At 38.7% G+C, this 19901-nt stretch overlaps 2 protein-coding genes across 2 annotated transcripts; both read right to left on the reverse strand.

Moving 5' to 3' along the window:
* On the reverse strand, positions 5116 to 5901 carry LOC110272045. The gene has a single exon (XM_021123833.1). The coding sequence runs from the start codon at positions 5899 to 5901 to the stop codon at positions 5116 to 5118; it is 786 nt and encodes a 261-aa protein (XP_020979492.1).
* LOC107640726 lies at positions 5917 to 6822 on the reverse strand. The gene has a single exon (XM_016344226.1). The coding sequence runs from the start codon at positions 6820 to 6822 to the stop codon at positions 5917 to 5919; it is 906 nt and encodes a 301-aa protein (XP_016199712.1).

The following is a 19901-nucleotide window of genomic DNA, read 5'->3' on the forward strand; positions in this document are numbered from 1 at the left end:
TACCAAGCATTCAGCTTGCAGGGCTGTTACTACTCTACCGCAGCCTGTCTGGGAAGCAACATCACAATACGGGCGTCCCCGCACAACATTCACAAGCATTGCCCGAAGGATCATAATTCACATATAACCATACTTTCCATCATTTAGCAATCATCATAAATCAAGCATTACAACATCACAGAAAGCTCATTTTACAATTCTCTGTTTACTCTGTAAGGTCAGGTACATAGCTATATCACTTTTAACTCCTTTTCTTTTTAACTTAAACACAGGTTTCAAAATCTTGTTTCTTTATCTCATATACCTCTATATCTTCTCTTATACCTCTTAGGTGTTTAGTAAAGGAAATTAGAGAATTCTGGACTCAAATCCGCCTTCCTGAGGCTTTCAGGAAAAAACTGTCTTTTTATCAATATTTTATTATTATTAATAAAATAATATTATTATTAAAGTAATATTATTAATAAAATAATGAGTAATTACCCAAATCAGTCCCCAAGGATTTTAAAAGCAGACACTTTAGTCTCCAAAAAAAATTAATACACAAATCAATCCCTAAGGTCTTACTTTGGCGGACAAATCAATCCCCAATTCATTTTTCTTGGGGACTAAAATGTCCGTTTTTAATATCCTTGGGGACTGATTTGGGTAATTACTTTGCCTGAAAAATGAACTGGGGACTGATTTGTCCGCCAAAATAAAACCTTGGGGATTAACCTGTGTATTAATTTTTCTTGGGGACTAAAGTGTCCACTTTTAAAATCCTTGGGGACTGATTTGGGTAATTACTCTAAAATAATATATTAATATTTTATTATTAAAATAAAAATATTTTATTTAACTTTCAAAAATTGTATTTTGACCCCCGGACTTCTTGGGAATTGCACTTTGACCCCTATAACTTTTAATATTTGCACTTTAGCCCCTCAACTTTTGATTAATTAATTTTCAACCCCAAACTTTTAATAATTGCATTTTGACCCCAAAACTTCTTAAATACACGTTTTCATGTTTTTCCAAAAACCAAAAACATTTTTTTTTCAATCTTTTCGGAAACCGATTTGAACCCGATTTTTATCAAACCAAAGAGAAACTTTTCAGCCATCAAATACACATCAAATAAGCATAAAAAATCATGATTTTCATGGCTGGAATGTCACGTTTTCCAGCAGCACCAACAGCCACATCAAAACCATCATAAACATGATTTTCAAGCATTAAACAACAAGATTCCATGATCAATCCATCACACAAACACCCAAAATCAAATCTCAAGCAACAAGATCTGGTTTAACACTTCAAGAACACAGCCAATCATTGATTAATTTACCAAACCTTAGCTCCTTTGCTGCTGTCCGAGATTGCACTAAAAACAAGCTTCCAGAAGCACTTTTACGCCTATTTTAACATCAAAAACAACTTTAGAATCTTATGAACCATGAAGGCTGAAGCTTCATGACGATGAAAAGAAGATTTTCCTCACCTTAAGGTAACTAGAAATCACGTTTTCTTGGAGCTTTTGGTGATTGAATAAGAGATCCTAAGAAAGAACATGAAGAAAACATCATTAACTTAAGGAACCACCATGGCCGAATCTTCAAGGAGGAGGAGCAGCCTTCATACCTTGATTTACTCCATGAAAAGTGACATAGAAATGAAGAGGAGGAAGAGGTGAACACTTTGGTAAGATTAGATTTTTGATAGGGGTTTCGGTTTGAGAAAGAACGGAGAAAGTAGCTCAGGTGTTCATGGAAGCTTCATGGTTTTCTTTCATGGTGTTCTAAGCTTTTCCAAGAATAAAATGATAGCCAAGCTGTCCTAGGGAGGCCGTGGCTTTTGGATGATGATTATCCAAAAGTTACTTGTCAAAATATCTCAGAAAAGGATAATTACTAAAACTAGATGTATTAGAACTTAAGTAATTACACTACTAATGGATAAACATTAAGTTACTTAGTGTAAATGACACTAGTAACTGGATAATCATAAGAATAAAAGATATATGATGAAGCATTAGCAGTGCTAAGTTCATCTAAGAATGCCGGTATTATCCGTTACTGATAGATTTCAAGCTCAGTTATTATATTACTAAACATAAATCAACATTAATCACAGTAGAGAAGATAATAATATAATATTCTGAATAAAATAATAATATATGAATATTATATTAATATAATTTTTCTCTCGAAATTCGTGACCGGCTCGTCACATAGAGACTAACCACGGAAATCAGAATTTTGAAATTGGGGCCCGAAGTGGCTCAAAAACGCAACTCTTCGCGACGTGCCTACTTAGATTAGGAGAGGTGTCCTGTGCAATCAAGTTGCTGACTCAGCAGCTTGATGACGCAGCACCTGTGCAGTGGAGGTGCTTATATGCATAGAAATTCCTAAAAATTCTGTAAAAATTCCGTTTGATCCCGAAAAAGCGTCGTTTCTTCGGGGCTAGGCCGTTACATTCTACCCTCCTAAAAGAAAATTTTGTCCTCAAAATTTCAATTACCCGAAAAGAGAAACGGGTAGTCTGTTCTCATCTTATCTTCCAGCTCCCATGTGTACTATTTATTTCCAGTTTGTCCCCATGCTACCTTAACCAATGATACTGTCTTGTCTCTAAGCTGTTTGTCACTTTGTTCCACAATCCTGACTGGTAGGGTTTGATATGTCAAGTCGGCTCGCAGCTGTACTGTCTCTGGTTGTAAAACGTGGCTTTCGTGGGATTATACTTTTTGAGTTGTGAAACATGAAAAACATCATGAAGGTTTGACAAATAAGGAGGGAGAGCTACTTGGTATGCTACTGGACCGACTCTTTTAAGAATTTGAAAAGGACCTAAATATCGTGGATTCAATTTCTTAGTCCTAAGAGCTCTACCTATTCCAGTCGTAGGTGTCACTCTTAAGAAGATATGGTCACCTTCGTTAAATTCTAAGGGCCTACGCCTATTATCTGCATAGCTCTTTTGTCGACTTTGGACAGTTTGAATCTTCTCTCGAATGTGCTTAATCCGTTCGGTAGTTTCTTGTACCAAGTCTGGCCCCAAAATCTTGCCTTCCTCCTTGTCATACCAGCATAATGGTGATTGACACTTTCTTCCGTAGAGGGCCTCATATGGTGCCATTCCGATACTCTGTTGATAACTGTTGTTATAAGCAAACTCAATCAATGGCAAGTATTTGTCCCAGTTACCCTGTTGGTCCATTACGCAAGATCTCAACATATCCTCCAAGGTACGAATTGTTCGTTTTGTCTGTCCATCAGTCTGTGGGTGATATGCTGTACTTAAGTGCAACTTCGTCCCAAAAGCTTTCTCTAGAGCTCCCCAAAATCTAGAAGTAGACCTTGGATCTCTGTCTGACACAATTGATGAAGGTATTCCATGCAATCGTATTATCTCCTGAATGTATAACCGGGCGAGTTTCTCCAAGCTGTGACCAATTTGAATTGATAGAAAATGCGCTGATTTTGTCAATCGATATACAATTACCCAAATTGCATCATGCCCAGCAGAGGTTCTTGGTAACCCAGTAACAAAATCCATCATAATCTCTTCCCATTTCCATTGCGGTATCTCTAATGGTTGCAGGGTTCCAGGTGGTTTTTGATGTTCCACCTTAATCTTCTGGCAAGTGAGACACTTTGAAACATACGTTGCTATATCTTTCTTTATTCCCGGCCACCAGAACATCTTCTTCAGATCTTGGTACATTTTAGTCGTTCCGGGATTGATAGAAAATCTGCTTTCATGAGCTTCGGTCAGAATGTTCTTTCTCAAGTCCTCCTGAGTAGGTACACAAATTCTGTTCCTATATCTCCATATTCCCTCTTTATCTTGGCGTACCTCTTTCGGCTGGTCTGCCTTCATCCGTGTTAACCATGTCAGCATTCCTGAATTCTGGGCTTGAGCTTGCTGAATAGCTATCTTAAAGTCAGATGTTAATTGTAGTCGCGCCATAACAACTCCTCTTGATGTCTCTCTCATTCCTAATTTTAAGTTTTCAAAGGCTGAGATCATTTCTTCTTCCTTGATTATCATCCAGGATATGCCCAAACTCTTCCGACTCAAAGCATCTGCGACTATATTTGCCTTCCCAGGATGATAGCTTAACTTAAAATCATAATCTTTTAAGAATTCCATCCATCGCCTCTGCCTCATATCAAGGTCTTTCTGATCAAAGATATACTTCAAACTCTTATGATCAGAGAAGACTTCAAATTGGGCTCCGTACAAATAGTGCCTCCAAATCTTAAGTGCAAAGACCACTGCTGCTAATTCCAAATCATGTGTCGGATAGTTCCTTTCGTGAGATCTTAGTTGTCTCGAAGCATAAGCTACCACATTCCTATGCTGCATCAATACACATCCAAGTCCCTTAGAAGAAGCATCACAATACACCTCAAAAGGTTCCTGTGGGTCTGGTAACACCAAAACTGGCGCCATCGTCAACTTTTCCTTTAAAGTTTCAAAGCTTTCTTCACACTTCTCTGTCCACTCAAACAGAACTTCCTTCCTAGTAAGGCGAGTCAAAGGTAAAGCTATCTGTGAAAAACCCTTGATAAACCGCCGATAGTATCCTGCTAACCCCAAGAAACTACGAACTTCTGTGACTATCTTGGGTTGCTTCCATTGTACTACAGCCTCGATCTTTAAAGGATCTACAGTTATTCCATCTCGTGTGATCACATGTCCCAAGAATGCCACTTCTGTGGCCCAAAACTCACATTTCGACAACTTCGCATATCGCTTCCGTGCTCTTAATATTTGCAACACAATCCTCAAATGCTCTCCATGTTCTTCTTCTGTCTTGGAATAGATGAGGATATCATCTATAAAGACTACCACAAACTGATCTAGATACGGATGAAAAATGTGATTCATATAATCCATGAATACAGCAGGAGCATTAGTCAGTCCAAAGGACATAACCGTATACTCATAGTGACCGTACCTAGTTCGAAAGGCAGTCTTAGGTATATCTGATTCCTTCACCCGGATTTGATGGTAACCTGACCGCAAATCAATCTTCGAGAATACTGTCGCACCTCTCAGCTGGTCCATCAGATCATCTATCCTTGGGAGTGGATACTTGTTCTTGATTGTGATCTTGTTCAATTACCGATAATCCACGCATAACCTCATTCCACCATCCTTCTTCTCTAGTAACACTGGAGCTCCCCATGGTGATACACTCGGACGAATAAACTTCTTTCCCAGTAATTCATTCAACTGCTTCTTTAACTCTGCTAATTCCAATGGTGACATCCGATACGGTGCTATAGAAATTGGTCCGGCTCCAGGAACCAGATTAATACTAAACTCTATCTCTCTCTGAGGTGGAAACTCAGGTATCTCATCCGAAAAAACATCAGGGAACTCCTTCACCACTCGGATTTGCTCCAAGTCTTGTTCATTAGTTTCTGAGCTAGCCGATAGTAGAACGTAACCCTCTAACCCACTATTACTAGAAATAACTCTTAGGGAATTCAAATAGAAAGTACAAGACTCAACTGGTTCAGTGTGCATTTCAGATGATGGAAATGTAGCAATTCGTTTAAAACAATCAAGGAAAACATGATGCTTGGACAACCAATGTAGACCTAAGATAATATCTAAACCACACAAAGGCAAACAAACCAGGTCATGTATAAAAGTCCTAGCCTCAATAACAAAAGGCACCTGTTGATATACTTGACTAGTCAAGGCATTTTGAGATGTGGGTGTACGAACAATTAGATTATAATCTAACAAGGTGAAATTTAATCCCAACTCATGCGCAACAGTCTCAGAAATAAATGAATGTGATGCACCAGAGTCATACAGTACAGTTAAGAGTCGAGATTTGACATAACACTGACCTTGAATTAGGGAGTCTGATTTCATTGCGTCATTAGCAGTCATAGCAAACACACGTCCTTACTGTCGCGGCCTATCTATTCCTTGTACTGGCTTCTTCGGACAGTCCTTAGCCATATGTCCAAGCTGACCACAAGAAAAACAGATAACGCCTGTAAGCTGAAAAGGTCTACCTCCATGCTCCTTTCCGCACTGCCTACATACTAGTCGCATCTGCGCCTGCTGAGGTCGCTTACCCATATCCTGTCTCATTCTTCCTTCATTCCCTCCTGTAGGACGTGCATGAACATTTCTATTCGGATTGTACCTTCGTGAAGGCATTTCTCCCTGCTTAAAATTCCTTCCCTGAGGAGCTGTATATTGATTATAATTCTGAAAAGAAGATCCTGGGCGATTCATCCGAGCTGCAGCTATCTTCTTACCACAGTCCTCTACTAGCTGACTCTTATTAACCAACTCCGCAAAATTCCGTATTTCCAATGGAACCACTGAGTTCAACAAATCTTCATGGAGTCCCCCTTCAAATTTTAAACATTTCCACTCTTCGAAATCTGCTGGATTCCCTTGACAAACCTTGGAAAAACGACATAACTCTTCAAACTTCCTTGTATACTCAGCAACAGACATACTTCCCTGTTTCAACTGCATCAACTCCATCTCCTTTGCCTCACGAGTAGCTCTAGGAAAGTACTTCTTATAGAACTCTTCTTTGAAAACATCCCACAAAATATTACCCTCATCTTGCTGCAGTAAACGTTGAATGCCCTGCCACCAGTGCTGAGCATCCCCTTCCAACATATAAGTAGCAAATTCTACATACTGTTCTTCCGGGACATGCTGTGCCCTCAAGGACCTTACTATGCCTCGAAACCAATTATCAGCTTCAGTTGCTACAGTCGTACCTTTGAACTTCGGTGGATTAACTTTCAAGAAAGCAGCTAATGTCATAGGCCTATCATGATTCATGTTATCTCCTTCACCGTTCCCACCATTCTCACCATTACGGTCATTGTTACGCTCTCAATTATGTTTCCCCAGACGGTTAACTGCTTGGGTAGTAGTAGTCGCCGTTTCACGCACAGCCTCAGCCATAGCGTGAATCACAGCAAACAGATTATCATCGTTTCGTGGCGGATTGTTAACAGTAGACCTTTCCCGATCGCTACATCTCCGTGGAGGCATCCTGATTCTGTTCATACCAAACAATCAATACCAAGGTGATCAGTCTTAATACCTCAAGTTGGGCGTGAACATTATCAGAATGAAAGCATAAAGACATTCATGCAACACATATCACATGGATACCCTATAAGCATGAGACACACCACAGAGCATGCAATAAAGCATGATTCAGTCCATTCCCCAGGCTCTAACAGGAAGAACTGCTCTGATACCAAATTGTAACGACCCAACTTCATTTTTAATATTTGCACTTTAGCCCCTCAACTTTTGATTAATTAATTTTCAACCCCAAACTTTTTAATAATTGCATTTTGACCCCAAAACTCCTTAAATACACGTTTTCATGTTTTTCCAAAAACCAAAAACATTTTTTTTCAAAAGTTCATCAGATTTCTGCTTGATTTTCAACTAGTTTTTCAATCTTTTCGAAAACCGATTTGAACCCGATTTTTATCAAACCAAAGAGAAACTTTTCAGCCATCAAATACACATCAAATAAGCATAAAAAATAATGATTTTCATGGCTGGAATGTCACGTTTTACAGCAGCACCAACAGCCACTTCAAAACCATCATAAACATGATTTTCAAGCATTAAACAACAAGTTTCCATGATCAATCCATCACACAAACACCCAAAATCAGTGACACTAGTAACTGGATAATCATAAGAATAAAAGATATATGATGAAGCATTAGCAGTGCTAAGTTCATCTAAGAATGCCGGTATTATCCATTACCGGTAGATTTCAAGCTCAGTTATTATATTACTAAAACATAGATCAACATTAATCACAGTAGAGAAGATAATAATATAATATTCTGAATAAAATAATAATATATGAATATTATATTAATATAATTTTTCTATCGAAATTCGTGACAGGCTCGTCACATAGAGACTAACCATGGAAATCAGAATTTTAAAATTCGGGCCCGAAGTGGCTCAAAAACACAACTCTTCGCGACGTGCCTACTTAGATTAGGAGAGGTTTCCTGTGCAATCAAGCTGCTGACTCAGCAGCTTGATGACACAGCACATGTGCAGTGGAGGTGTTTATATGCATAGAAATTCCTAAAAATTCTGTAAAAATTCCGTTTGATCCCGAAAAAGCGCCGTTTCTTCGGGGCTAGGCCGTTACAGGTGACGCTTACGCGTCCCTTGCCATTTCGCACATCCACGCGTATGCATGGAGGACGCGTACGCGTCGGTTGCATGTTTTGGATTCTCTGGCCAAAAAACCAGAGAGTTGTGCCCCTTTTATGCCTATTCTGTGCCAGGCGACCCACGCATAAGCGTGGCCAATGCGTACGCGTCGATTGTGCTGCATGCCGCTCCTAGTACAAAATCCAGAGAGTCATGCCTCTTTTGTGCCAACTTTGTGCCTAAGGCACAGCTCTGCCCACGCGTGCGCGTCACCTGACGCGTACACGTCCCCCCTCTTTTCTGTAACTCACGCGTACGCGTCCCATCTCCATCCATCCACGCGTACGCGTGGTGTGTGCGCATGCGTCGTATCCCATACACCACTTATGATCAATGCACGCCCTGTTTTATTTTTATTTCAAATTTTCTACCTCCACTTTCTTCTTCCATCCCTTCTCTTCCACTATCTTCTCCCATCACCTTACCACCCTTGTCTCCGGCCACTCCGCCGGCGACCACCACCACCATCTCCGGCAGCCCCATAAGTTCTCTCTTCTCTCTTTTTCCTTCTTCTCCTCTCATATTTTTCACCTACACCCCACCTTGCTCTCTTTCTCTTCTCAAGGTTCACTCCTACTCCTTCATTCTTCTTGTCTCCTCTTCTAAATTTTCTTTCTCTTATTAAGTTGTATTTAGTTTCTTTTTTCTCTTTTCTTCTTTGTTACATTTTTGTTAATTGATTCTTGCTTGTTTGATTTCTCTCTTTTCATATTTTCCATGGGTGTTGGAATTTTGAGTTGTATCTTGCTTTGTTGGATCCTTTTGATATTTCTTGATTCCTTTATGACTATATGGTGTTGTGTTGTTGTTTGGTATTCCAATAGGGGATTTACATGGTTAAATTCTTCCTCTTTTGCTCATGTTTTGAATGTCGCACACCAAGTGTTCGATGAAAGGCACCTTTGCCATTTTAGTTCAATTTTGACTTTGTGCTCTCAACTTGGTGCCTCCTCTTCATACATTTGCCTTTCTTTATGCACGTTGAGCCTATTTTGCTTCATGATTATCATTCTTATGCTCATTCCCATGACTTGCTTCCTTATTAGTGTTGATGCTTGAGTTTATCCTTCTCATGCCTTTTGCATGCTTTACTCACTATTGCATCCCTTGCTAAATGTTATGCCCCTTGATTTTATTATCGTCTTGATCACATGTTGCAACTGTCATGTCCTCAAGACCCACCATTCCTTTTGGCTTTACTTTTCACTTGCATATCATTTTTCCAAATGTTAATTATATGGGTTTAATGTCTCCCCTTTTCCCTTCCTTTTTCAGGATGGCCACCAAAAAAAGCAAGGAGAAGGCATCAAAGACACCGGCCACAAAAAGGGCACCCCAAAAATCAACCTCCAAGGCGCAACCTTCACTCGGAGCTAAGCCCCTCTCAAAGAAGGTGAAGACAATTGTTCATATTGATGAACAAGAGAAAGGAAATCCGGCAAGGGACTCCACAAGGTTCCGCAACCGCCTCTGTGAGCTCATGTTTCCCGCCATGGTTGGGAGGAACTATCATTCCGAGCATCTACTCGCCCCACCGGACCACATTGTTCAGTATGTGATGCCCTGCATTGAGCGGCGAGGATGGGGATTTCTCCTGTGAAGGCCACAAGAGTCCAACCTCTCTTGGGTGATGGAGTTTTACACCAATTACCACTTCCCTTCTCTTCAGTCGGTATATGTGCGCCGGAAGCAAGTCCCGGTTTCGGAAGAGGCTATTCAGCGAGTGCTTAATGTTTCACCGGTACTAGAGGAAATGAATGGCTACCAAGAGGTCCTTCGCCAACGTGATGACTTTGATTTTATTTTTGATTGGGACTCAATCCTTCCGGTCATCGCCCAACCCGAGACATTTTGGACCAAAGGGAGGCGCCGGATGCGACCTAAGTGCATTGACGCACGCTACCTTACAGTGGAGGCTAGGGCATGGGCCCAGATCTTATCTCATTATGTGATGCCTAGCACCCATAAGTCGTCTTTCATGGCGGACCTCGCCCTCCTTGTTTGGTGCATACTCACGGAGAAGCCGGTCAACATCCCTCTCCTCATCCGGCAAGCGATGGGTCGAGTCCATGCCAAGGGCAATCTACCATTCCCCACTTTGGTATCTAATTTGGTTGCCACTGTTGGTGTTCTTTGCGAGGCTATGGACATGATAGCTACAATTCTGGCAAAGGGCAATATCATCCTGACTGGAAAATATCTTCAGCCTCCCTTGGACACCACAAGCCTTAACATAGCCCATCTTCCCACCATTCCTACCACTTCCTCCGCACCACCAAAGTCAACCCATCAATTGCTTGTATAGCTTTATGAGAAGATAGATTGATATGAGAGTCGTAACAAATGCCAATTTGCTTACTTGAAGAAGCTTTGGGGTTGTGCTAACCCGCCTACGGAAGAACCGCACATTTTCTCATCCGCTTCAGACCACAGTGAAGCAAGTACTCAAGGCTCGGATGATGGAGATAGCGACCTCGATCCCCTTTTACGTATCACCCAAGGCACGAAGGACCGTGCAAACTTTTAAGTGTGGGGAGGTCGGTTACCGACTTCCGTAGGTAACATCTCTTCTCTTTTCAACTCCCATGATCTTGATTTTTCTTTCGTTAGTGAGGATAGATTGCATGGTTAGTTTTTTGTATTTGAACACTTTTGGCATGATAGGACTACTTGATTAGTGTGATAACTTCTTTTCCAAGAAATCATCTATAGGGCACACTACCAATTTGAAAATTTTTGGTGTTAATCTTGCTTGAAGAATTTATTTTGGAACATGGTTTTTGAGCTAAGAACACAAGTTTGTGAATTTTGAGCCTAATGGTGTGGTTACATCTTATAACCACTTATTTCCATTCTTGTGTGCATTTTTCTCTTTCTATGAGTGTAATCTTTGATTTGTTTGATTCTTTATGTCCACTATTCCATGTATGAATTCATATACGTGATTGAGGCCATCATTTTATCTAGCTCGCTTACCCAAAAAGCCTACCTTTCATCAACCATTGCTAGCCAACTTTGAGCTTATTTTAGTCCCCTTTGTTCTCAATATTAGCACATTACAAGCCTTAAAGCAAAAAATAATAAATGTTCTTTATTTGAATCTTTGATTAGCTTAGGCTAGTGAGTGTGTGTATCATTCAAGTGTGGGGAAACTTGGGGCATTGGTTGGGAAAAGGTGTGTGTTGTATTTTTGCTAAAAACATATTGGGTACATACTCATGTGTTAATTAAATGTAAAACCATATGCATTGATGCTTGACGAACGTGACCTTCTATCGGTAAAGAAATTTGAAAAATTAATTGCGTTGCAAGTATAGTTTCTAAACCAACAGAGAATCCTTTCGTAAAAAGGTTTTGGTTGTCACTTAAGCAAACCCACTAAAATTTATAATCGAATATTTAAACCTCGAGTCGTATCTGAAGGAATTTTAGGGAAGTATGATTTATTATTGGTTATGGAAAAAGGTGTATTTTTGGGTTTTTGAAATAAGGAACAAGTAATTTAAATGGCAAGAAAAATAAATTAATAATTATAAAAACTCTTGGCAAGGTATAAGAATTGGAAATCCCATCCTAGTTATCCTTATCAGGTGTGAGGAGAATTGTTGTTGCTCCCACTTAGTTAACCCTTACTAAATAAAGGAAAGTCAAGTGGACTAATTAACTTGATTCCTCAAATCCTAGTCAACTCCTGTGGAAAGACTAGCTTTAGAGGGATCTAAATCAATCAGCAATTTCCAATTTTCAATCAACCACTGAGTTTGACAACTCAAGTGTTACCAATTACTTAATCAAAGTCAAAAGGAAAAAATCTAAATTATTTATATCATAAATAGAAAGAAACAAATCATAGATCTGAAATACCTCAAAAATTCATTAAATAGAAAATCCAAATCTAACATGAAGAGTTCATAAGCCAATTTGAAAACATAAGTAATTAACAAGTAAAAGCATTAGAATAAAAAAAAGTAGAAGAGAAACATAAAGTAAAGGAAAATTGAACCTGGAATTGAAGTAATAACCATAAAGTAAAAGAAATCCTAATCCTAAAAACCTAAGAGATAGGAGAGAGCCTCTCTCTCTAGAGAACAACATCTAAAACCCAAAATTGTAAATTATGAATGTTGTATGAATTGTGTCTATTGATTCCCCCATTCTTCGGCCGAAAAGGGTTCCAGAAATTGCTGGGAGCATTTTCTGCAATTTCTGCACGTAGCGTCTGTCACGCGTGCGCGTTGGTCACGCGTGCTCGTCAGTTGGGAGTTTTCCTTATCACGCGTATGCGTCAGTCACGCGTGCGCATCGCTTGTGCTTTTTGTTAGGCGCGCGTTCCCGTCGTCCATGAGTGCACGTCACTTGCGTTTTGCGCTAGGCACGCGTCCGCGTCGTCCATGCGTGCGCATCGCTGCCTGATAAACCCATGTTTCATGATATATTTTGTGCTCAATTTAAGTGATTTATTCAACCCTTCACCCACTTATTCATGTGAAATTGCATGGTTTTACTTTCCCTTCCTTATTATGTGATATATGTGAAAAACATGTTTCCTATGCTTTAAAAATAATTATTTTAATTACCTTTTATTATCATTCGATGTCTTGATTTATGTGTTGAGTATTTTCAGATCTCCTAAGGTAGGAATGATTTAAAGGATGGAAAGAAAACATACAAAAATGGAAGGAAAGCACAAAATGGAGTTTTTGAAGAAACTGGCAGCGACACGAACGCATGGACGACGTAGCCACATGCCTAGCACAAAAAGGCAGTGACGCGAACGCATGACTGACGCGGACGCACACCTTGAGCAGAACACAGATAACGCGTACGCGTGACCGAAGCGAACGTGTGATGCGAAAGCTTCAATGCTCAGCCCAAGCACACACCAAGTGGGCCCGGAAGAAGATTTATGCATCATTTACTTATTTCTGTAAACCCTAGGCTACGAGTTCTCTATAAATAGGACCTTTTGCTATTGTATTTTCATCTTGGCTCTTCTGGTTCCCTCTCTGGGGCCGAAGCCAATGATCACCATTGTCACTTTTGTATTTTCGACGGTGGAGTTTCTACACACCATAGATTAAGGTGTGGAGCTTTGCTTTTCTTCATGAATTAATGCAAAGTACTATTATTTTTCTATTCAATTCACGCCTACTTCTTCTCCAAGATATACTCTTGTTCTTAATTCAGTTAAGTCAGAATGAAGGGGTGACCCGTGACAATCACCCAATCTTCGTTACTCGCTTAGCCAAGGTTGCGTGCCTGACAACCACAAAGTGATCTACATGATGTTCAACGTAGTCATTGGATGACAGCTGGAGTATACTCTCTTGGGTTTCTAATCTAAGATTAGAACCTTCGTGGTATAGGCTAGAATCAATTGGCGGCCATTCCTGAGATCTGGAAAGTCTAAACCTTGTCTGTGGTATTCCGAGTAGGATCTGGGAAGGGATGACTGTGACGAGCTTCAAACTTGCGAGTGTTGGGCATAGTGACAGATGCAAAAGGATCAATGGATCCTATTCCAACATGATTGAGAACCGACAGATGATTAGCCGTGCGGTGACAGCGCATTTGGACCATTTTCACTGAGAGGACGGGAGGTAGCCATTAACAACGGTGAAGCCCAACATAAAGCTTGCCATGGAAGGGAGTATGAATGATTGGATGAAGACAATAGGAAAGCAGAAGTTCAGGAGGAACAAAGCATCTTCATACGCTTATCTGAAATTCTCACCAATGAATTACATGAGTATCTCTATCTTATTTTATGTCTTATTCATCTTTTAATTATCTTAAACTCCATAACCATTTGAATCCGCCTGACTGAGATTTACAAGATGACCATAGCTTGCTTCAAGCCGACAATCTTCGTGGGATCGACCCTTACTCACGTAAGGTTTATTACTTGGACGACCCAGTGCACTTGCTGGTTAGTTGTGCGGAGTTGTGACAAAAAGTTGAGATTACAATTGTGCATACCAACTTGTTGGTGCCATTGATGATCACAATTTCGTGCACCAAGTTTTTGGCGCCGTTGCCGGGGATTGTTCGAGTTTGGACAACTGACGGTTCATTTTGTTGCTCAGATTAGGTAATTTTATTTTATTTTTAAGCTTGTTATTCTTTTAATTTTCGAAAAAAAAATTTACAAAAAGATTTAATAAAATCATAAAAACCAAAAATTTTGTGTTTTTTGTTTGAGTCTTGTGTTAATTTTTAAGTTTGGTGTCAATTGCATCTTTTTAACTTTTCTTAAAAATTTTCAAAAATTCATGCCTGTGTTCTTCATGATCTTCAAATTGTTCTTGCTGATTTTATATGTTTGATCTTTAATTTTTATTGTTTTGTCTTTTCTTGTTTTTCATATGCATTTTAGATTTATTAGAGTCTAAACATTGAAAATTTCTAAGTTGGTGTCTTGCATGCTTTTCTTTTCTCAAAAAATTTTCAAAAATAAGTTCTTGGTGTTCATCTTGACATTCAAAGTGTTCTTGGTGTTCATCTTGACATTCTAAGTGTTCTTGCATGCATTATTAGTTTTGATCTTAAATTTTTATGTTTTGCATCATTTAGTTGTTTTTCTCTTTCCTTATTAAAAAGTCAAAAATAAAAAATATATCTTTCCTTATTTTACTCATAAATTTCAATTTAAAAATTCTATCTTTTCAAATCTTTTACAAAATCAAATCTTTTTCAATTTCCTTTTTATATTTTCGAATTCTTGCTTAAAATTTTTCAAAATCTTTTTTGTTTTTCCTTTAATGCTTTTCAAAAATTTTAAAAATTGATTTTCAAAATCTTTTCCTTATTTTGCTTCATAATTTTCGAAATTACTACTAGCATTTAATGTTTTGATAAAAAAAAATTTTCAAGTTGTTACTTGCCTATTAAGAAAGGTTCAATCTTTAAATTTTAAAATCATATCTTTTAGTTTCTTATTAGTCAAGTAATCAACTTTAATTTTCAAAACCAAGTCTTTTTAATTTCTTCTTCAATCATATCTTTTCAATCATATATTTTTTTAAACAAATTGCAATCATATCTTCTCAATCATATCTGTTTCAAAATAATTTTCAATCATATCTTTTTGATTGCTAATTTCAAAATCTTTTTCAAAAATTAAATCCTTTTAATTTCCTTTTCAAATCTTTTTCAAAATAATTTCAATCATTTCAATCATATCTTTTTCAAAAATCAATTTTCAAAATCTTTTCTAACTTCCTATCTTTTCAAATTTGATTTTCAAATCTATTTTTCAATTAAATTCCTGACTTTCTGTTTGATTTTAAAAATTTTCTATTTCAATCATATCTTTTTCAAAACCACCTAACTAATTTTCTCTAATTTTCGAAAACTCCTTCCCCCTTTTTCAAAATTCTTTTTAATTAACTAATTGTTTTAAATTTTAATTTAATTTTATTTTTCTTTTTAATTTTTTAATTCTAATTAATATTTAAAATAAAAACAAAAATATTTTTATTTTATTTTAATTAATTTTCGAATTTTTCTCTTCTTCTTCTTCTATTCTCCTCTTTTTCTACTCACATAAAGGAATCTCTATACTGTGACATAGAGGATTCCATACTTTCGTGTTTTCTTCTCTTTCATATGAGCAGGAACAGGGACAAAGGCATTCTTGTTGAAGCTGATCATAAACATGAAAGGACTCTTAAAGAGGAAACTAAGAGAAGCTAAAGTACAATACTCTGAAGAGGACCTAACTAAAATTTTCGAAATAGAGAAAACAACTATGGCCGAACCCAACGACAACAATGCAAGGAAGGTGCTTGGTGATTTTACTACACCAACTTCCAAATTCTATGGAAGAAGCATCTCAATTCATGCCATTGGAGCAAACAACTTTGAGATTAAGCCTCAATTAGTTTCTTTAATGCAACAAAATTGCAAGTTTCATGGACTTCCATTGGAAGATCCCCATCAGTTCTTATCTGAATTCTTGCAAATCTGTGACACTGTCAAGACCAATGGAGTTGATCCCGAGGTCTACAGGCTTATGCTTTTCCCTTTTGCTGTGAGAGACAGAGCTAGAACATGGATGGATTCACAACCTAAGGAAAGCCTGAACTCTTGGGAAAAGTTGGTCAGTGCTTTCCTAGCCAAATTCTTTCCACCTCAAAAGATGAGCAAGCTTAGAGTGGAAATCCAAACCTTCATACAGAAGGAAGGTGAGTCCCTCTATGAAGCTTGGGAAAGATATAAGCAACTGATAAAAAAGGTGCCCTACTGACATGCTTCCAGAATAGAGCATCATATGTATATTCTATGATGGTCTGTCTGAGTTGTCAAAAATGTCATTGGACCATTCTGCAGGAGGATCTCTTCATCTGAAAACCCCTGCAGAAGCTCAGGAACTCATTGAAATGGTTGCAAATAACCAGTTCATGTACACCTTTGAGAGGAATCCTGTGAACAATGGGATGCCTCAGAAGAAGGGAGTTCTTGAAATTGATACTCTAAATGCCATATTAGCTCAGAACAAAATATTGACTCAGCAAGTCAATATGATTTCTCAAAGTCTGAATGGATTGCAAGCTGCATCCAACAGTACTAAAGAAGCATCTTCTGAAGAAGAAGCTTATGATCCTGAGAATCTGATGAGCGGATATTTTATACGCTTTTTGGGGATAATTTCATATAGTTTAGAGTATGTTTTAGTTAGTTTTTAGTCTATTTTTATTAGTTTTTAGGAAAAATTCATATTTCTGGACTTTACTATGAGTTGTGTGTTTTTCTGTAATTTCAGGTATTTTTCTGGCTGAAATTGAAGGAGCTGAGCAAAAATCTGATTCAGGCTGAAAAAGGACTGCTGATGCTGTTGGATTCTGACCTCCCTGCACTCAAAGTGGATTTTCTGGAGCTACAGAACTCGAAATGGCGTGCTTCCAATTGCGTTGGAAAGTAGACCTCTAGGGCTTTTCAGCAATATATAATAGTCCATACTTTTCATAAGAATAGACGACGTAAACTGGCGTTCAACGCCAGTCCTCTGCCCAATTCTGGTGTCCAGCGCCAGAAAAGGATCAAAAACTGGAGTTGAACGCCCAAACTGGCACAAAAACTGGCGTTCAACTCCACAAATAGCCTCTGCACGTGACTCACTCAAATCTCAGCCCCAGCACACACCAAGTGGGCCCCAGAAGTGGACCTCTGCATCATCCATCATAGTCCACTCATATTTTGTAACCCTAGGCTACTAGTTTAGTATTTAAACAACTTTTAGAGACTTATTTTGTATCTCATGACATTTCAGATCTAAACTTTGTATTCTCTGACGGCATTGACCCTTACTCACGTAAGGTATTACTTGGACGACCCAGTGCACTTGCTGGTTAGTGGTACGCATTGTGAAAAGTGTGATTCACAATTCGTGCACCAAGTTTTTGGCGCCGTTGCCAGGGATTGTTCGTGTTTGAACAACTGACGGATTATTTTGTTGCTTAGATTAGGAAAAATTTTCTCTTTTTGGTTTAGAGTCTTTTATTATTTATCCCTTGTTAAAACACTTTAAATTTATAGCTCAGTTAATTAGAACGTGGTGTTTATGTTCATGGTAATTGGCTATCATATTTTTTAAAAAACCTTTTTCAAAAATAATTTTTCTGTTAAATCCTGTGCCAAACTTTAAGTTTGGTGTTTTCAAAAATAATCTTTCTTAAAATTTTCGAAAATTCCATAACTCATTTGGCTAGAGCGTTAATCTGTGTTCTTGATAATTGGGTTAGAGTCTTTTATATTTTTTTTTCAAAACCTTCTTTTTCATAAATAATATTTTCTCTATTAAATTTTGTGCCAAACTTTAAGTTTGGTGTTTTCTTGTTGATTTCCCTTTGGTTTTCGAAAATTTTGGTTTGGTTTTCTAAAAATTTTAAGTTTGGTGTTCTTTCTTCATGTTCTTGTCTTGTGAGTCTTCAAAGTGTTCTTGAGTTTTCCTTGTGTCTTGATCTTAAAATTTTTAAGTTTGGTGTTCCTTGGTGTTTTCCCTCCAAAATTTTCAAAAACAAGGAGCTATCAAAGCAAATAGCAGAAGAATGCCAAGCAGTTCAATTAAGAAGTGGGAAAACATTAAATACCCTACCTCAAGGCATCAAAATTTCAAGAAATGAGCGACCCACCAAAGATTCCCCTGAGGACAGTAAGAGCCCAGGGAAAAATAATTCTGGCACTAAAATGCCAGAAAACGGGTGGAAGGCTGGCGCTGAACGCCCAGACCATGCCCAAAACTGGCGTTTAGCGCCAGAAACAAGGCAGGATTGGCGTTCAACGCCAGAAATGGGCAAGAATTTGGCGTTGAACGCCCAAAGGGGGCATAATCCAGCGTTGAACGCCCAAAATGGGCACATTTCTGGCGTTCAGGCGCCAGGAACAGACAGTGAGCTGGCGTCTAACGTCACTCCAGCCTCTGACTCTGGCACTCAATTGCCAGTGAGGGATCAGACACACACAAGTGCTGATAACAACCGCTCTAAAAAGGCTTCTTTAACCACTAAGGTTGAGGAATATAAAGCCAAGATACCTTATCCTCAAAAACTCCAGAAAGAGGAGCAGGATAAGCAATTTGCTCGCTTTGCAGATTATCTAAGGACTCTTGAAATAATGAAGGGACGTCCCCCCCTTCCTTGAGATCTCTGAGATGTTCCCTGATGAGCATCTATTTGCCATTAAGGAAGCACCATGGTTTGCCGATATTGCAAACTATAAAGCTGCAAGGTTCATACCCAAAGAGTACAATCGAATACAAAAGAAAAAATTAGTTACTGATGCAAAGTACTACTTGTGGGATGAACCCTATCTCTTTAAGAGATGTGCAGACGGAATCATCCGTAGGTGTGTCCCCAGAGAGGAAGCACAGAGAATCCTATGGCATTGCCATGGATCTCAATATGGAGGCCATTTTGGAGGTGAGCGAACAGCCACCAAGGTCCTCCAATGTGGCTTCCACCACCTGCCAATGTTAAGGCAATCAGAAGCTTTCTGGGGCATGCAGGATTCTATAGGAGGTTTATAAAGGATTTTTCAAAAATCGCAAAACCTCTAAGCAACCTGCTAGCTGCTGACATGCCATTTGTGTTTGACACAGCATGCCTACAGGCGTTTGAAATGCTGAAAGCTAAGCTGGTCACAGCACCAGTCATTTCTGCACCAGACTGGACATTGCCATTTGAGCTAATGTGTGATGCCAGTAATCATTTTTAAAGATGTTCAGCCTGATTTAGAGGATTCAGAGGACATGAAAGAGCCTCTGAACTTTCTTCTAAAAGAGGAAAAACCTCCTAAACTCGAGCTCAAGCCACTACCACCATCCTTGAAATATGCATTTCTGGGAGAAGGTGACACTTTTCCAGTGATCATAAGCTCTGCTTTAAATTCACAGGAAGAGAAAGCACTTATTCAAGTGCTAAGGACACACATGACAGCTCTTGGGTGGTCCATAGGTGACCTTAAGGGCATAAGCCCAGCTAGATGCATGCACAAAATCCTACTGGAGGATAANNNTCATAGGACCTTTCCCACCATCATACTCAAATACTTATATTCTGGTGGCAGTTGACTATGTATCAAAATGGGTTGAGGCTATTGCCACTCCCACTAGTGATACTAAAACAGTGCTGAAGTTCCTCCAGAAACATATCTTTAGC

The sequence above is a fragment of the Arachis ipaensis genome, chromosome B05 (assembly GCF_000816755.2).
Source record: "Arachis ipaensis cultivar K30076 chromosome B05, Araip1.1, whole genome shotgun sequence".
In the NCBI taxonomy this organism is placed as follows: Eukaryota; Viridiplantae; Streptophyta; class Magnoliopsida; order Fabales; family Fabaceae; genus Arachis; species Arachis ipaensis.